At 60.3% G+C, this 17,082-nt stretch overlaps 1 protein-coding gene across 3 annotated transcripts in view; it reads left to right on the top strand.

The window, feature by feature from the left end:
• Positions 1-16,003, top strand: part of MLLT1 (MLLT1 super elongation complex subunit) — a 69,036-nt gene extending 53,033 nt beyond the window's left edge. The window contains exons 5-13 of one of the 3 annotated variants that reach the window (XR_008686396.2): positions 740-865; positions 4,333-4,887; positions 8,733-8,820; positions 10,238-10,346; positions 12,430-12,529; positions 12,757-12,828; positions 13,158-13,229; positions 13,435-14,800; positions 15,806-16,003. Coding sequence is in view for 2 of the 3 variants with exons in the window: in XM_055429344.2 (XP_055285319.2) it covers positions 740-865; positions 4,333-4,887; positions 8,733-8,820; positions 10,238-10,346; positions 12,430-12,529; positions 12,757-12,828; positions 13,158-13,229; positions 13,435-13,563 (1,251 nt within the window). In the remaining variant the exon portion in view is untranslated. Of the gene's footprint in view, positions 1-739; positions 866-4,332; positions 4,888-8,732; positions 8,821-10,237; positions 10,347-12,429; positions 12,530-12,756; positions 12,829-13,157; positions 13,230-13,434 lie in introns of all 3 variants that reach the window. The other 2 variants (XM_055429344.2, XM_055429345.2) reach the window with 2 other exon arrangements.
• The last annotated feature ends 1,079 nt before the right edge of the window (positions 16,004-17,082 follow it).

The raw sequence follows: 17,082 nt of genomic DNA, 5'->3' as shown, positions 1-17,082 counted from the left end.
CGGCGTCCCCATGGCTGTGGCTGGGTGTGACCTCAGCCTCCTCAGATGAAAGCTGGGGTTCATTGGGGAACCCCAGGTTCTCAGAGTTGTTCATGATGCCTGTTCTGCCAAGCTAAATGCTTTCCTTTTCATCATCTTTGCACTTTATTCTTCTGTTCTGGCTCATCACCGTCTGGAAGGTTCCCTCTGAGTGGCTGGCCGCTGGTAGAATCAGCTCGCTCTTGTCAGTATTTTGAGAACTTGCCCGCAGCCTTCTCCCACTTCTGCTGGGGCCACGGGAGCCTGGCCGGAGCACCTCCCAGCGGCACTCCGGTCCTCCCTCCTCCAGCCCGGCCATGCCTCCCCTGTCTGTCCAGCTCACCCACCTGAGACTGGAGAGGAAGTCAGCACCCAGAACCTGGGTGCGGCCTCCACCACGCTGCCTGCTCTGGGTGTCTGGCTGGCTTTCCACATGTCCCGGCCGTGCTTCTGGTTTGTCTTCCCCGCCTTGTGTGGGGCAGCTTGGCTTCGACTCCTCCTCGTGCTCCTTTGCACGCTCCGCGTCTTCCAGCCGGCCCTCAGGCCCGCCACACTCAGGCTTCCTGGGACCCGGCTTCTTGGCTCTCTACCCAGCCCGCGTGGCTCCAGTGCTCAGCGCCCGGCCCCTCCCAGAGGGGAGCCCCGCAGCGGGCTCCCTCTTGCCGATGGGGTTTCCAGCCTCCTTGCCCGCTGATAACGTCTGTCTCTTCTTTATCACTAGGTGATGGTAATTCCTGAAGGAGCAGAAACGGTGTCCAGGCCCAGCCCCGACTACCCCATGTTACCCACAATTCCACTCTCTGCCTTCTCTGACCCCAAGAAGACCAAACCGTCCCACGGCTCCAAGGTTAGTGAGGCGGCAGGCCCAGTCCTGGGGGCGTGCTGGGGCCTGGCGGTGAGTCCCGGCTCAGGGCGCCCTGCGTCAGAGTTGGACCTTCCATCCCCGGACTCGCTCCCTTGGCCTCCTCTCAGAGCTCATCTCTGCCCGCCTGACTGCTCTGCCCTTTGGTCAGGAGGCTGGCCCTCTTGACCTCACAGACAGCCAAGTGATCGCAGGCTTCTCTCTGTTCCTCTTGAGGCCAAAGAGCCTGCCCTATTCTTCCTGCCACTGAGTCAGAGGGCCTAGGACCACTGGAACAGACCCTGAGAGGCTCGTGTGCTGGGGGCCGTGGACCAAGCGTGTCCATTGCTGCTCCCTAGCACAGCTCGGACACCCTCTCCATGGGGCTGGGCGCCCCTCTTTCGGCTGCTCTAGGCTTCACTTTCTGCTTTGGCAGCAGCCCTCTGCAGAGAGCTTATGTGGGGGAAGGGCCAGGTGGAACCATGTGGGCAAGCACGCTATTTGCCCCAGGAAGAAATGTTTCATCGTCTTCTCTCAGCTGGTCAGGCAGGGGGTGCTCTGCCCTCCCAACAGCTCCCTCTCTGAACTATCACAGCATGGCCTTGAGCCCTTGGACTGGTACCATGGTGGATGCAGAAGTTCCCAAGTGTGCGTCTTGTCCCACAGTCACCTAACACAGCTGTGTCCCTGAGACCAAGCTCCGCCTGGCTTTTAGGGCAGCTGCCGATCATTCACTACTACCCACACCGAAAGTTTATCCACTTCTCATCTTGGCAGGTTTCTTGCTCCACTCATGCTTGGGTGTCAGGGGCCTGGGGCACCCAAAGTGGGACAGGTCAAGCTCTCAGGCTGTCTTACAGCCTGATCCTCATCAGCAGCCTTGGAGGAGGGCCTGTCACCTGGGCAAGGTCTTCTTGGCACTTTCCACAAGGCCACTAGGTCTCTGAATCTTCAGATCTGTCTGACGTAAGCCCCCTGGACACGTGAGGCCAGAATCTCCAAGTATGGAGTGTGGGTCTGGGGTCTTCCCCATACTGGCATCTGTGGTCCTCCCCTGAACCTCGTGGGGCTTATATCGAAGAAAAATTCTTACGATCTTGGCAGCTTCTGTCTCAGTCACCTGCAGTTGTCCAGAGGTCCACGCAGAGTGGGAAGTGCAGGAATCACTCTCTCTTTCTGGCGTGTCACTTGCAATTCCCCTAGGAAGTGCCCTCTGGGTATTGAGGACACCACAGTGGCCTGCCGAGTAGGGGCTGCTGGCAGCATCTCTTGCTGAGGTCTTTGAGACCCCTGGGGCCCTTATACCGGTAGTCACACCTGCCATGCTCGGGGGGCCTGCAGGCTGGGGCCCCTCCTGATCCTGCAGCCCCAGGTACTGCAACTTAGGGGGTCCCTGCGAAGGTTGCTGCATACAGCTCTCCAACAAACACCTTCAGTCCTGCCCTCCAAGTCATCATCCTCTTCCTGCAGCTCAGGAGGCCCTGGCACTTCCCTCAGATGGGCTGTCTGCTGTCCGGACCTGTGGGCTGACTGGCAGAAGGGCTGGGGGTGGGGAGACATGGTCCTTGTAGGGCCCCAGGGCCGCTGGGGAGTCTGGCCGTTGTCCCCAGGTGGATTGGTCCCTGGTGTTCCTGTTCCTGCCCATAGCCCCCGAGAGGGGAGCCTAGAGCCTCCTGGGAGAGGAACAGGGCCCGCTGCAGGGCACCTGTAGCTTCAGGCACCCCGCTTCTCTTGTCCAATGTCAGCCAGTGGTTCCAGTGGGCCTTTGTTTCTCCAGCAGTAGTCTCTTAGCCATTTGGGGTCCTTGCTGGCTTTGAGGACATGACTGTGATGGGTTTCATCCCAGGAACTTCTCCGTCACGCTCCAGACTTAGTGTGTGACTTCAGAGAGCCTGTCCTCCCAGGAGCCTGTACAGAGCTCCCCCTGAGGAGGCGATGCTCTGAGGCCCCTGCTAAGTGGGCAGACCCTGAATGGTGGGGAGGCTCTGCTGACTGGGGCTGGGGGGCTTTTGGTGGACCTGCCCTTTGGGGGACACCACTCCATGTCTTGGGGCTGGGGCCAGGGGTCCCAGGCAGGCACGTGGACACTGCAGGAATAGGCCAGAGTTGTGCAGGGGTCTCTGTTTCTTGCCTCCCTCCTTGGGGAAGCTGCTTGCTGGGAGTGGAACCCCAAGACAAGCCCCATTCCACAGCCAGCCCCCCAAGGGGTACCCCTTCAGACAGGCTTCTAAAGGGAGGCTTGTGACGTGAGTACCTCTTCCTACTACCATGGTGGCGTGTGGGGCACAGGGGCCGACTTCTCTCCTGAGCACAGTGCTGGTGTGGGCCTCAAGTAGATTGCAGGTGGCCAGACTATGCCGTCTCTGGGCTCTCTGTGGAGAGGGTTCTGTGGCTGCTCCCGGGGCTGTTAGCACAGCAAGCAGAGGCCCAGCTGCTGGGCCTTCCCCTGGCTCACCTAAATTCCTCAGCACATGGGGTGAGCTTCTAGAGTGAGGCTGATCCTCTGCTCTGGTAGCTCTTGGTTTCTGGTGAGCTTGGGTCCTGAGAGCCTTGGTCCAGCCGTGCGTCTGTCCCTGGGGTCGGGGGCCAAGTCCAGGTGCCTGTCCCGCAACCCTGGCCGTGCGGCAGGTGCTGATGCGGTGTGGACGTGGCATGGGCACAGCCAGGTGTCAGATGGGGCTCCCAGCTGCCTGGGGGTGGGGGGACTGGACGCTCCCTGACTGCCGTGCCTGTCCTGCACTGTCGCCTGGTGAGGTAGGTGGTCATGCTCCTGTTCAGAGGGAGCACAGGTGCACACGCTTGGATCCCCCCAACCTGACCTTCCTGGAGGCCCAACTCAGGGCTGCTCGCTGCCTCTGTTTCCAGTGGGAGCCACCTGACCTGGCTCATTGATGCCAGAGTTCAGGCTCCACTCTCAACCCTCTGAATTTCTGAGGTGGGGATCCTGGAGTTACACGTGGTTTAGAAAAGCTGCCTAGGCGGCTTGGGTTCTAGAAGCCAATTTTCATGCACAGTGCCCAGGAACCCAGCAGGCACTCAGTAAATGCGACTGTAGAGATCACGGGGAGATCAAAGAGCCCCTGTGATGGTGTGCATTGGGGCTAGGTTGTCCAGGCGGGGTGGGGGCCACCTGGGAGGGCACCTGGCTCTGGTGGGGACAGGAGAGGGGTCCACCTGCTGGTGCCCCCAGCCCTGTGCCTGGCAGCCTCTGACTCCCCGAGGTGCCTGAGGGGCGTGGTCGGTGTGGCTGGCCTGTGTGTTTCTGACTCACCTGAATGCTTCTTGAATCCCTCAGGGGAGTCTTAGCATGTAGTCGCCCATGACCTGCTGCCTTACTTTTTTAAAGCTTTATGGAAGATTTTCTCTAGCTAAGTCTGAATCAAGTGGATTACGCTTTGTAGGGGTCGGGGGAGGCAGAGCAGGGCAGCCCCGAGATGCTGCGTGACCGTGTCCCCCTCCTGCCGGCCTTGCAGGATGCCAGCAAGGAGAGCAGCAAGGCCTGCAAGGCCCACAAGGGGACCAAGGAGCATCGGGAGCGGCCGCGCAAGGACTCAGAGAGCCGAGGCACCTCCAAGGAGCCGGAGCGTGAGCAGGCCCGGAGTGCCAAGGATGCGGCGCGGAAGCTGGGTGAGGGCCGGCCACCCAAGGAGGAGAAGGCCCCACCGCCCAAGGCTGCGTTCAAGGAGCCCAAGATGGCCCTGAAGGAGACCAAACTGGAGGGCATGTCCCCCAAGGGCGGGCCCCCACCACCACCCCCGCCCAAGTCTTCCAGCAAGAGGCCGGCCACTGCCGACTCACCCAAGCCCAGCGCCAAAAAGCAGAAGAAGAGCAGCTCCAAGGGGTCGAGGAGCGCCCCCAGCACCTCTCCCCGCACCTCGTCTTCCTCCTTCTTGGACAAAAAGCCGGCCAAGGACAAGGGCAGCACCAAAGGGGAGAAGGTCAAGGCCGAGAACGAGTCCAGGGAGATCAAAAAGCCCCCGGAAGTGGAGGAGTCCAACTCAGAGGATGAGGCCTCCTTCAAGACCGAGGTGAGGCAGCTCCTTCCCCGCCCTTCTCCCCTCACCCACCCTGCCCCTGTCCTCTGCTGTCACCCAACCTGTCCTTGTCCTCTGCTGGTTGTGAGCCACTCGAAGGTGACGAGGGGGTTGCGACGCAGGACCCTGGGCTCCCACTTGCTCCATGGAGCTTTGGGCAAGCCTTTGTGTTGCGCCAAGCCTCAGTTTCCTCTTCTGTTGGGGGTGATGCAGCTGCCTCGTGAGAACTCTGTGGGGACACAGGGTCTGGGTAGAGCATAACACCTGGTACCTGGGTTCATAGCTCTCCTTCGGGCAGCCCCCTGCATGGGCAGGGACTTACTCGTGAGTGATTGTGTCCCACCGTCAACTCTCTCCCAGGGTGCCACAGGCTCAGTTGGTCAGGGCATCCCTTTCCGTTGCTAGTGGTATGGTATCCATGTGTGTTTTCATCCCATTTTCTGATCTGGGAAGCAGAAGTCCTGGGTTCCTCCTGTGGCAGCATTTTCATACAGCTCTGAAGATCACCATCAGAGACAGCTTGAGCCACAAAGGAGATGGGAGACAGGTGTTGATTGGTATTCAGACCTCTTTGGCCTTGGAGGGCCATGTCATCTCTGTGTGCTATTTGGCTTCTGGTAGTTAGAGAAGAAGAACTTGGCTGGATTGATGATAGTTGCATGTATGGTTGGGTGAATGGATGGATGATGGTTGGATGGTTGGTTGGATGGATGATGGATGGTTGGTTGGTTGGTTGGTTGCATGGATGTATGGTTGGTTGGATGGTTGAATGAATGTATAATTGGATGGATAATGATTGGATGATTGGTTAGTTGGATGGAGGGATGGTTGGTTGGTTGGATGGATGGATGGGTGAGTGTGTGGGTGTGTAGGAGTGGGTAGATGATTGGCTGGTTGGATGGATGGTTGGATTGATGGATGAATGAGTGATTGACCCCCTCATTTATATCACCAACCCCAGCCCTTAGTGACCTTTTACGGTTCCCAGCATCTCATTCACTCTCAAAGGCAGAAGCTTTGCCTCCAGCATTGCTGCTCCGAGCCCCACTGAGAGTTTGAAAGTGGTTCCCAGAGATGAAGCAGAAGTGGTTTGTGTCAGTAACACTGATGTTATGAGTGTGTGGCTTCCGGGGGCACCTTGTTGGAAGTGTCTGGGGTAACAGTTTGGCCCAGGGGTAACAGTGCATCCCCCTTGATGAGGACACACACGGGGTTGATGATGTTGTACAGCCAGTGCTTCTTGTACCCAGGAGACTGTCTGCCAGTGAACTTAAGGGCACAAGACCCTGGAGTGCCTCTCTGATGTCCAGGGCTGTCCGCCCACTGGCTGTTGGAGGTTCTTCAGGTGCCCCATCTGGCATCTTTCTCCTTGGTCTGCTCAGACTAGAGCTCTGGGCAGGGTGTCCTTCCCTTCTGTTCACCTCGAATGCTTCCACCGAGGCCTTCTGTGCCCAGGGCTGGTGCACCTATGCTGGGAAGAGCTGAAGGCTTTCCTTCCCCTGTCCCCAAGCTAAGGGTTGGCTCCCTGGCCTGGGTGTCCACCCTGACATCCTGCCGTGGTGGCTCTGAGCACCTGCGCCGCTGTGGGCTGCTCCCTCCACCTGCTCAGGTGGGCTGGGTGGAAGACCTGCGTCTCTAGCTCTTGGCCACCTGGGCCCTGAGGCTGGCATTGCTCAGGAAGGCTGGGGTTTTCTCCTGGCTGAAGAGACAGGTCTGCTGTGCTGAGAGACTTGTGAACCACGAGTCTGGGCTGTTTGAGATCCTGCAGCTGAGGCCTGGGCCTCCAGCAGGATCCCAGGGGTATCAGAGGCTGCTGGATGGTGACTCACGTCCTGACCTGGGACCTGGGGAGACACAAATGTCCACGGTGAAGGAGGCGAGATGGCCTTCAGATCCAGCCCATCCCCCAGCCTCCCTTGCCTATCTCAGGCCATCCCACTCTGGAGGCTGATGGCGCCACTGCCAGAAAACTCTGACCCTGCATGGAACCGAAGTCTCTCCCTCGGCCTGCAGAGGGGCCGCAGCTCCTCATCTGTGTGCCGGGCCAGGACCCCAGCTCCTCCGGCTGCTCCTCTGTGGTCTCCTTGGCCATGGGGTCCCTTCAGTCATGGGCCCCAGAGTATGGGGAGCACAGTAGGCCCTCTGCTCTCCTTCTGGACACCCCATGTGGCTTGAGCCCTGGAGCCTCGGCAGTGCTCACAGCAGCCTCTTGAGGGCTCTCTGACCCTCAGGAACCATTAGGCTCTTAGGGCAGAAGCCTCTTCCAGGCCCCCACTTCCGCATCCCACCCCTTGTATTCGTGTGGAAGGTAAAGGGCTGTGTGTGGCTGAAGGGCCTGCCTGCCTGGCCTGCCCCAGCCTACACCCTCCCCAGCCTGCCTCGACCTCGACTTCCATATGCTTAGCAGGGCCAGCAGGGCAGCTCTTTGGTAGATGGGGAAGCTGAGGCTTAAAGGTGGGGCCTTGGTCAGTTGGTGAAAAGCCAGGCTCAGACGCGGGAACCCCGAGCCAGAATAAGAATTCAGGAGTCTGTGTGCAGGAGGGCTATGTGACTTCAGGTCCGTGGTTGAGGCTGGAGCTCACGCTGGCCTGTGGTGCCTCCCCCCTGCAGACACTGGCCATCCAGGCTGGTTTCCCGGAGAGGGTCCCCAGGAACTAGTGTGAAGGTGGCCAGGGGGGATGTTGGCAGTGGCTCTGGGAGGCTAGGTGGGGCAGACCCCAGGGGAGGGGACCCTTCACTCTTCAGTCGGTAAGTGTCCGTCCCTGGGCAGCGACTCCTCTGGGTCTGCTGAGAGGAGAGACCTGCGCCTTCCTGGGTCTCCTGGAGCTGGGACTCACCTCTGGGGGTCTTCTTTCCCAGGGTTCAGCCAGGATCAAGGAGATGCTGCTGGCGCCTCCGCTTGCCTCCTGGCCCCTCCCAGGTGCCAGGCTGCTCAGCTCCCCTAGACAGTACCCAATGGCATGTGGGCATTCTTGCCGGCGGACTTTCTGAGCTGTGGACTCTGCCCTTCTGCCCAGCAGAGCCCAGACTGGCCCCACCCCAGGCCCAGCTTGTACTCTGCTGCCCTATAGCCTGTCCGTTTCTCTCTCCCGAGGGCCCAGTGCAGACACCGCCCCATCCTGGCTCATGCTCAGAGGTCCCTTACCCATGCGGGCCTCTGGAATGGGAGGTGCTGTGGCCGCAGGTGTCTCACCCCCTGGTCTCCAGGGCCTGGAGTCCCCATGTGGGCTTTTACTGCCCCCTGGTGGCTGAGTCGGGGTGGCCGGCTTCAGGAGGTGGAGGGGAGGGTGTGACTGGCTCTGGGTGCGGTGGGGCCGCCCTAGTCCACCGTGTCCCATGTGGTGGGTCATTGCCACCTCAGGGGCACCGGTGGCAAGGAGACAGCTTGTCACTACTCAGCCTCAGGGCTGTGAGGAGATGAGGGGTTACCCCCCTTTCCTGTTCAGCCTTCCAGCTGTGCTCCCACCAGAGTGGGCAGGGCCCACACGTGAACAGCCACACAAGCTGTTCAGCCCCTGCCTCGGCCCCGACCTCCTGCGCAGACAGGCAGGAGGGCCAGGCAAGGGCTGGAGATTTAATGTCCTTCAGGGAGATAAGAGGTCTTTGGTTGTGTTTTGAATGCAGACAGCTGTGTCCTGCGGCTGAAGAAGCGGTGGGGTGGGGCCACGTCTGGAGGGTGCTGGCACCTTGGCGACCCGTTGAGTGCACATCAGGGCATCCTGCCTGGCTGTCTCTGCCACCCAAGGGCTTGGCCATCCATTCCTTCTCTTCAGTCTGAAAGCTGACTATTGTCCTCTCTCTCTTCCTGTCTGCCCCGCCCTGCCCTCCATGTGGTAAAGTCCGCCCAGTCGAGTCCATCCAATTCCAGCTCCAGCTCCGACTCCAGTTCAGATTCGGATTTTGAGCCGTCTCAGAACCACAGCCAAGGTGCGTGCTGGGCAAGGAGTCTGGGGGTGACAGGCTCCCTGACCTCCCCAGGGGCCAGCAGAGCACTGGACCTGTTATGGAGACAAGGGGTTCACGAGGAATTTCTCGAAGCTGTTGACTCGCTGGGGGCTTGCTCTTGTACACCCAGAGTCTGAAAGCTGCTTCCAGAACTGGAGAAACCTGAGGGTAGGGTGGCTCCAGCCTGCGCTGAACTTTCCCCCAGGGCTTCCTTATAGGATGCAGTTTGTCACACAGGGCCTCCCAAACTGGCTTGGGTCATCCGCTCGCTGACTGTCCCTCTCCCGGCCCTCAGCTTTCTCCATCTGCACAGCACGGCTTTGAACTGGGCTTTGGGTCTGTGGTGAAGCGCTCTGTTCTGACCTGAGCCCTGCCCTTAGCAGGCCTCTCCTCTCCAGTCCTACCAGATTCAGGGTCCTTGCCTCTGCTGCCCCCACCCAGCCAAGGGCTCCATCCCAGGCCCCCCTTGGCAGCCTGGTCCCTGCAGGCCTCCTGGGGTGCTTGTGGGGAGGTGGCCCAGCCAACCCCTACCCACCCTCACGCTGGAAGCACTTCTGGTAGATCACACAGAGAATTTCCTCCATGGCCTGTAGCCCTTTTTGAGGGTGGGGGAGTGCTGGGGGAGGTGAGCGTATTGGGGTGGGGGGCTGACATAAAGACACAGTCCCGAGGGGCTGGGGGATGGGGTGCTCCAAGCCCACACACTCTCCAAGGGTTCTTATCTATGGGGAAGGGAGGGGGAACCTGCCATGTGGGGTCACGTGACCAAGGTAATTGAGGGCTTTGTGTCCCTCTGTTGCCTTGGTAACAGGAATATAAACCAAGATGCCGTCTGTAGGGGACTGGAGCTGAGTGTCTCTGGAGAAAGGGGAGGACAGTGGGCTGGGAGCCTCTGAGGGGCTGCCAGGGGGCTGGGCAGGCTCGAATAGGGGCACCAGGGGTGGGCCGGGGTGGTGGTGTGTGGTCCACACCTCGGGCCATCTTGCCCTCCTTGTCCGGGGCTGGTTTGTGCTGCCTCCAGGCAGAGCTCTGATCCCAGCACCCGGAGCAAAGTGGGGCTGGCCTTCCCTTGGCAATGGAGGGGCCCCGCGCGCCTGTCTCAGGCCAGGGGCTGGAGGCCTGCAAGCAAGGCCAGGAAGGTAGGGGCAGGGGGAGCCAGGGGTCCCTTAAGGAGGAGCTGGCCACAGGGGCAATGCTTGAAGATGGGCGGCAGTCCCCACCTGGCCAGAGAAACCTCCGAGGTGGGTTTGTGTGGGTGCGTCTTAGGGGTCCTGGCATCAAAAAACTGTGGCCCTGGGGGTGGAGGGGGCTTTTGGGCACAGGTGGGGTCCTGAACCCCCTTCTCTCACCTTCCCTCCCTCCCCCTCTTCCTCCCTTTTTCCCTTGCCTCTCTCCCCAGGACCCCTGCGCTCCATGGTGGAGGACCTGCAGTCCGAGGAATCTGACGAGGACGACTCTTCATCAGGCGAAGAAGCCGCCGGCAAGACAAACGCAGGGAGAGATTCCAGGTGCCCAGCCAGTGGGGAGGAGTGGGCGTGGGGGCTCCAGGGTGGGGAAGAGAGAGCCCACTGGGGAGCCCTGCCTGAGTGTTGAGGGGGCCTGGGGGCCTCCGGTGGCCTCCTTCATCCCAGTGCAGGAGAGTGTGGCTGCGGAGTGGAGGTGGGGCCAGACACTCCGGGAGGGGTCCCGTCATCATCTGAGAAGGGGGCTGAGGTGGTACCTAGCAGCCTGACCTGGGCCCAGGCATATGCCGGCGGGGCCTGGTTTCTCTGCACTTGGGCCAGACAGGGGTCCTTCCCCAGGTGTATGGCACTGGGCTAGGACAAACTGAGGACTGTCCTTGGACCCAAAGACACCCCGTGAGGGAGCAGCTGTAGCCACCTGCCAACCTAGGGAAGGGCCATGTGGCCTTCCACCCAAGTGGAGTGAGCCGAGACACCTCCTCTGGACACCCCTTGCTGTCCGTGCCGGCCTTGGCCCCAGGCCTTGGGGGTGGGCAGACTCAGGGTCAGCAGGTCAGTTTGGGTCCAGCCCTTTCTTCCAATGAGGCCGAGCCCTTCTAGCCTCTGGGGCTCTTCCTAAGGTGGGCTGGTCACTGGGTCTAACCCAGCAGGCAGGGCAGTGAACAGCAGGTGCTCATTGTTCTGTGCTGGTGTTGCTCACGAGAGCCACCATCCTGGGGGCTGAGGCTGTGGGAGTGGCTGCTATAGGAGCCCGGGCTCCCTGGGCAGGACGGTAGTGGATGGCACTCTGCTGGGCAGGGGAGGGTGGATGGGGACCCGCCCAAGATGGGACTGGTGGCAGCAGTCCCCGCCTGTGTGGCGCTGGTGCGGACCTTAGTGTGGACCCTGAGTGTGGATTCCAAATGTGGATCCTGAGTATGGATCCCAAGTGTGGATCCTGTTGGAACTGGGTGTCGGGGGCTCAGGGGCTGGTGAATGTGTGCGTGCTCAGGTGGCAGTGCCAGGGCTGAGCGAGCATCAGAAGACCTCTTACTGCTGGGTTCAAGGGGTGCAGGTGGAAAGCAGGATGGGGCTGCCTGGAGCGCTGCATCCATCAGGAAAGGGGCCTCATGGACCCTAACGCTGGTGTCCAGCCACTGCCTGGTAGAGACAAGGTGGTCAGGCTGCTCCTGGGCATGCTCACCAGCAGTTCCTCTCAGGCGACAAGGAGATGGACTGTCTGCTTCACCCTGGTGCTCTGCCTCTGGGGAGGTGGTGGGGAGAGCTAAGGACTGGAGCCAGGGAAATGGGCAGGCCTGGCTAGGGGTGCATGAGGCAGGAGCCCCTGAGGGTTGAGGCTGCGGCCAGCATTCTGGCCCTGCCTTTATGCCAAAGCCCAGCTCAGCAGGAGAGAGGCAGCAGGCAGGAGTGACTACATACCCGATGGATTCTGCCCAAGGGTGCCGTGCGTGGCCACCCAGGAGCAGTGGGAGGAGAGGAGCTGGAGAGGGGCTCCGTCTGTACCCCCTGCCGAGCTGTGGGGGAGGGGTGGTTCTGGAAAAGCTGAAGTAAGGAGCCAGGCCTTTCTGTCCAGACTGAGGGCGGTGTGAGCGGAGAGAAGCGGCTGTCAGGTGCAGGCTGGCTGGGGGCATCAGGCAGCCACACCCTTCCCTCCGCGAGGGGGAGCACCTGAGGAGGGGATGGGCGCCTGAGGTCACCACTTAGGCACAGAGGGCACCATGTCCTTTTCTCCCAGGGCGTCAGGCTGAGGTGGAACCATCCGCTGCTGGCCATGTCTCTCCCACAGGCCCCTCCATCCACCTGGAGTTCTGACCTCAGAGACTCCAGAGACTCAGGGGGACCCCAGAGACCCAGGGGGACCTCAGAGCCTCACAGGGCAAGCATGCTGATCTCTGGGTTCCTTGCTCTTTGACGGCAGCTCAGAGACTATTTTTTTCTATTAAGTTGGCAGTGGCTGCCTAGAGCTGGGTGAGGGGGTCTCCGGACCTGTAGGGGGAACACTGGGTGCTGGCCTGGCCCCAGGGAGGGGCTGAGTCTGTCCCAGAGCTTCACTGAGGCTCTGCTGGGCAGGACTGCCTCCCCAGAGCTCTGGGTGGCTGAGGCCTAATGGGGTCATTTGCACGTTCAGGCTGAGCTTCAGTGACAGCGAGAGCGACAATAGTGGAGACTCCTGCCTGCCTAGCCGGGAACCCCCTCCACCCAAAAAGCCACCTCCACCCAACAGCAAGGTAACCTGGAGGCCAGCTGAGGGTTGGGCCTGGCATTTGCCAAGTTTCTGAGGCTGAGGGTGAGGGTGGGGGCACAGTAGAAGGTCAGCTCACTTCTCAGGTCCCAGTGGGATGGGCTGCTCTCACAGTCGGGTCCAGGGCCAGAGGAAGGACAACGGGTGGGCCCAGTGGGGGCTGGGGAAGGGGGCACAGGCCAGCACTCCCACAGACTGGGGTTCACCCCACAGGCGTCAGGCCGCCGGAGTCCGGAGCCCTGCAGCAAGCCAGAGAAGATCCTCAAGAGGGGCACCTATGACAAGGTGGGGGGGGCTGGGGCAGTGGTGGGCCTACGACCAGGTGGGGCCGGGATGGTGGGGGGCCTAGGACCAGGTGGGGCTGGGACAGTGGGGGGCCTAGGACCAGGTGGGGCCGGGACGGTGGGGTGCCTAGGACCAGGTGGGGCTGGGACGGTGGGGGGCCTACGACCAGGTGGGGCTGGGGTCATTGGGCACCTATGACACAGCACCCAGGGCGGGGTGGGGTTACGACAAGATGGGGCTGTTGTGGCGGAGGGCGCCAGCCTGGAGCTGCCTGGGTGTGGCTCGGGGTGGGAGGGGCAGGTCACCCCTGAGCGCCCCTCTGCCCCCAGGCCTACACTGATGAGCTGGTGGACCTGCACCGGAGGCTGATGGCCCTGCGGGAGCGCAACGTGCTGCAGCAGGTACTGGACAGATACCTGCCCCAAGACTCCCAAGGACACGGGTCTCAGAGGAGTCCTGGGTGGGATGCCCTTCAGGCCCATGGGCTGCGGACCCCCTTAGGCAGCCCTCAGGAGCCCCCTGCTTTTCTTTGAAGGCCTGGTGGGGGGCGGGGGCCACCCCAGCCCAGTATCCTGCCCATAAAGCCTCCCTGCCCCCTCCTTCCAGATCGTGAACCTGATTGAGGAGACCGGTCACTTCAACGTCACCAACACCACCTTCGACTTTGACCTCTTCTCCCTGGACGAGACTACCGTGCGCAAGCTGCAGAGCTACCTGGAGGCTGTGGCCACATGACCCTGGGCCGGGTGCCGGGCCGCATCCCTGGGGTCCTGGGAGGCCACGTCCGGGCCCCGCCTTCCCTCTTCTCTCGACTCACCCGCCCGCAGCACTGCCTTAGTGACCGCCCTGTCCTTGGCCCACATGGCCAGCTGCACTTTCCTCATTGGGAGCCCTGGGGCAGAGTGGGGCCAGGGGGGCGCTGCTGCTTCCCGACACCCAGGGCTGTCACCTGGGCCCCCCTGGGAAAGCGGCTTGTATTGGAGGCAGCACCAGGCCTCACTCCTGAAGGGGAGGAAGCATGTGCCCTGTGTTGGGGGCCTGGCTCCACGGTGGGGCATGTGGCACAGCTTCACTGCCCAGGCCCTCTGAGCAGCGGGGGCCCTGCCTCCAGCCTCTCCAAATGGTTCAGAACACACCCGCTGTGCTCCAGGACCTCAGAGGGCCCCCGCTGCACCTGGACGGGCCCCACTCATCCTCCCGTGAGCTGACACAGTTCCGTGTTGGCTGTCACTGTGCTGGGACTCGTGCTGTATAGTTCTCTCTCTATTATATATATATGTCTGCACTGTAGGTACCAGAGCGGGTTCCAGAAGTGTGTTTCTGTGGCAGCAGTGCACGTTGGGGGGGTGGGGGGTGTGTAAGGCGGGACTTGTAGGTTAAGATGTCTCCACTGGTCTTGTTGTCGTCGGGCTGGAGGCCAAGCCGGAGCGCCAGCCGGCCCCTCCAGGGGTAGGGAGGACGCCTCTTCCTTCCCTCGGCCGGTGAACACTACGCACCGCCATCTCCGGAAGCAGCCCCCAGCCCGGGGCTCATCCTCTTCCTCCTTCCATAGGATCCTCTTCCTTCTGTTGACCGAGTCTTCAAACTTTGAAAAAAAAAATGAGCTTTTGCCAAATAAGACGGGATATTTTGTGGAGTGTTTTGCAGAGCGTCAGGACTCAGAGCCAACCCCTCATGCCTGGGCCCCGGTGGGCAGCAGGCCCTCCCACCCCTGCCAGTCCAGGGCCAGAGACCCAACGCCTCGCACGCCTGAAACTCTCCAAGGGCCAAGCCAGCTCCTCCTTCCCACCCCCGGCCGGGACATCCTTGTGGGGAAACTTCTGGGCCTCGGGGCCTGTTTGTGCAGCCTCTACTCTCCCAGACCTCGACTCCAGGCTCCTCTGGCCCCCACCGACTTCAGGAGAGGAGGCCTGGACCAGAGCTGGGCTCACCTCTCCCACCACCGTCGGATGGCCCCTTCTCTTCCCAGTTTGTGAGTACTCACGTGGGGTGCACCAAGCCCCAATTCCCTGTGGTCCCCAAGCATTGTCAGTGCTCCAATTGGGTCTGTCAGGCAGACCCCCAACACTCCCTCAGGAGCCCTGCCTCCAAGGCTTCCCCAAAAGCCAGCCTTGCTGGTGAGATCCCAGAACCTGGGGAGACCCAAGAACTTTCTGAGGAAAACGCCGTGACTCCTCGCCATCTGTTCTGAATCTCTCCCAGCCCCACTGCCTCGAGGTATCAGGAAGAGGGCAGGCTCATGTGGCAGGCTCTGTGCTGCCACCCATTTCCCCAGGCAGGCCAGCAATACTCCGAAGTGGGGCACCTCTCCTCTGGAAACTAAGACATTGGACAGAAGGGACTGGCCTGAGGACAGCAGCTGCCGGGCCCTCTGTGCACAGAGGCCGCTGGGGTCACGGGTGGGAGCCTCAGTCCAAGGGCACTAGTCTTTTTCTTCCTCGAGGAGCTCCTGACTCGGTGACTCGGGCAGCTCTCTGCTCAGGAGCTGGGCTCTGCACCGGAGGCAGCTAGAGGAAGGCTGGGCTCATGGGTCTGCCCTTAGCAGCAAGAGCAGAAGCTGGCCCTGCGTCTGATTTCCAGGGCCTTCAGAAGCACCAACCCATTTCTGTTACCTCCTCTGGCCAGAAGACCCCTGCGCTGTCCTCTGGACCTACTCTGGGCTCAGTGCTGGCCCTGCAACCACCTGATGGATGTGCCAGGCAGCCAGCGCCCTGGCCATGGCATTCCCAGCTGCTCCCCCACCCCAGCCCCAGCTGCCCGGCAGCTGGGCCCACCAGGGCTCTGGGAAACACTTCCATAGGAAGGGCTGGCACTTTGTGATGGCCGCGTGTTTAGTGTTAACCCCCTTAACCCCAGTGCAAGTCCCCGTGTTTTGCTCTCCCCTGAACAAAATGTAAACCAACGCCTGAAAGTGAAAGGTATCGAATACCTTTCTTACCCACAAGGGTTTTTTGTTTTTGTTTTGTTTTTTACAAAGAATGTGTCTCACTAGGAACTAGGACACTCATCAACCTGAGACCAACTCCTGGATAAAAGGAATAAAGGAGAATCGTGTTTGTAATAAGTCACAGGATTGTTTCTGTCCTGGATTTTAAACTTTCTTTTTGTTAAATTGTGAAATTATGGAGGAGTTTTATAGAAAAACAAATGAAATAAAGTCAGATGGGAAAGCAGAGTTATGTGTAGGGCTTTGTGCGTCTGCCTGGTTGCCTCTGTCGTGGAGTTGGTGAGTGGAGGCACAAAGTACCATGGGCCCTTCTCTCCTCTCCCCGTCTCTGTGTTTCCAGATGGATGACCAGGAAGAGGAGAGGAGGTTGGAGCCAAGCTAGGTGGGCACCAGTAGTGGGTGCAGGGAGTGTGAGCAAGGCTGGCATCCCAGAGGATATAGATGGCACTGCCAGAAACCCAAGAGGAGCGAGATGGCAGAGAAAGAACTCCACCATCCTGATTTTGATGGTGTGTTCTTTCCTTGCAAGCAGGGAGCCAATTTTGGGTTGAAAAGCAAGCCTGACCTCACACTATGACGAATGGTTGGGTGAGTGGATAGATCATGGGAATGGGTGAGTGGATGGATGGATGGATGAAAACCAGACAGAAAGTGTGGGCAGAGACATCCTTTGTGAGGCGCCAGGGTGCTTGTCAGCCAGTGTGTCCATGGTGGGGTTTGCTTTCGACTTGGTGTGGCAAAACTGAGTGAACCCCAAGGAGACAACTCTCCCAGGCTCTATCTAAGCAGTCTTGTCCACCCTGTGGGCTCCAGTCCTACCGGAGGGACAGAAGATTCATTCCAGAATGGTCAGCATTGGCCAGTACCCTCCAGCCACGCTGCCCACAGCAGGTAATTAAAATCATTTCTGTCAGTTGGCAGCCACTTGGGGAGACAGCTGGCCACACCAGGGTACTCAAGATAATTTTGTCTGTTTTCTAATCAGTAGCCAGAATTTCCATTTTCAGCATCCAGCCTGTGGCTTCCCTGCCCTGTCTTTCCTACCAGGGATTCTGCGGGCCTTTTTGGGACAGTTTCTCATCAGAGCTCCTGAATTAGGGACAGAGAGTGAAAGAGGGTCTAGAATGGTGCCCATCGTTCCCAGACACGCCCCCCCGCATCCCCCTGCCCCCCACTGACACACACACACAGAGTAAAGGATGACTATGTATAAAAATACAGAAGGGTTTGCTACAAACCTGGTGTTGGGCTGAGAGTTATTGCACAGATTCCACAAACACTTGGGTAGGGTAGGCACTGCTGTCAGA

Source organism: Moschus berezovskii, chromosome 8, assembly GCF_049115385.1.
Source record: "Moschus berezovskii isolate FMDL1 chromosome 8, NW_MosBer_1.0, whole genome shotgun sequence".
Lineage (NCBI taxonomy): Eukaryota > Metazoa > Chordata > Mammalia > Artiodactyla > Moschidae > Moschus > Moschus berezovskii.
Note: the sequence above shows the minus strand (reverse complement) of the source record. Positions and strands in the feature narration are given on the sequence as shown.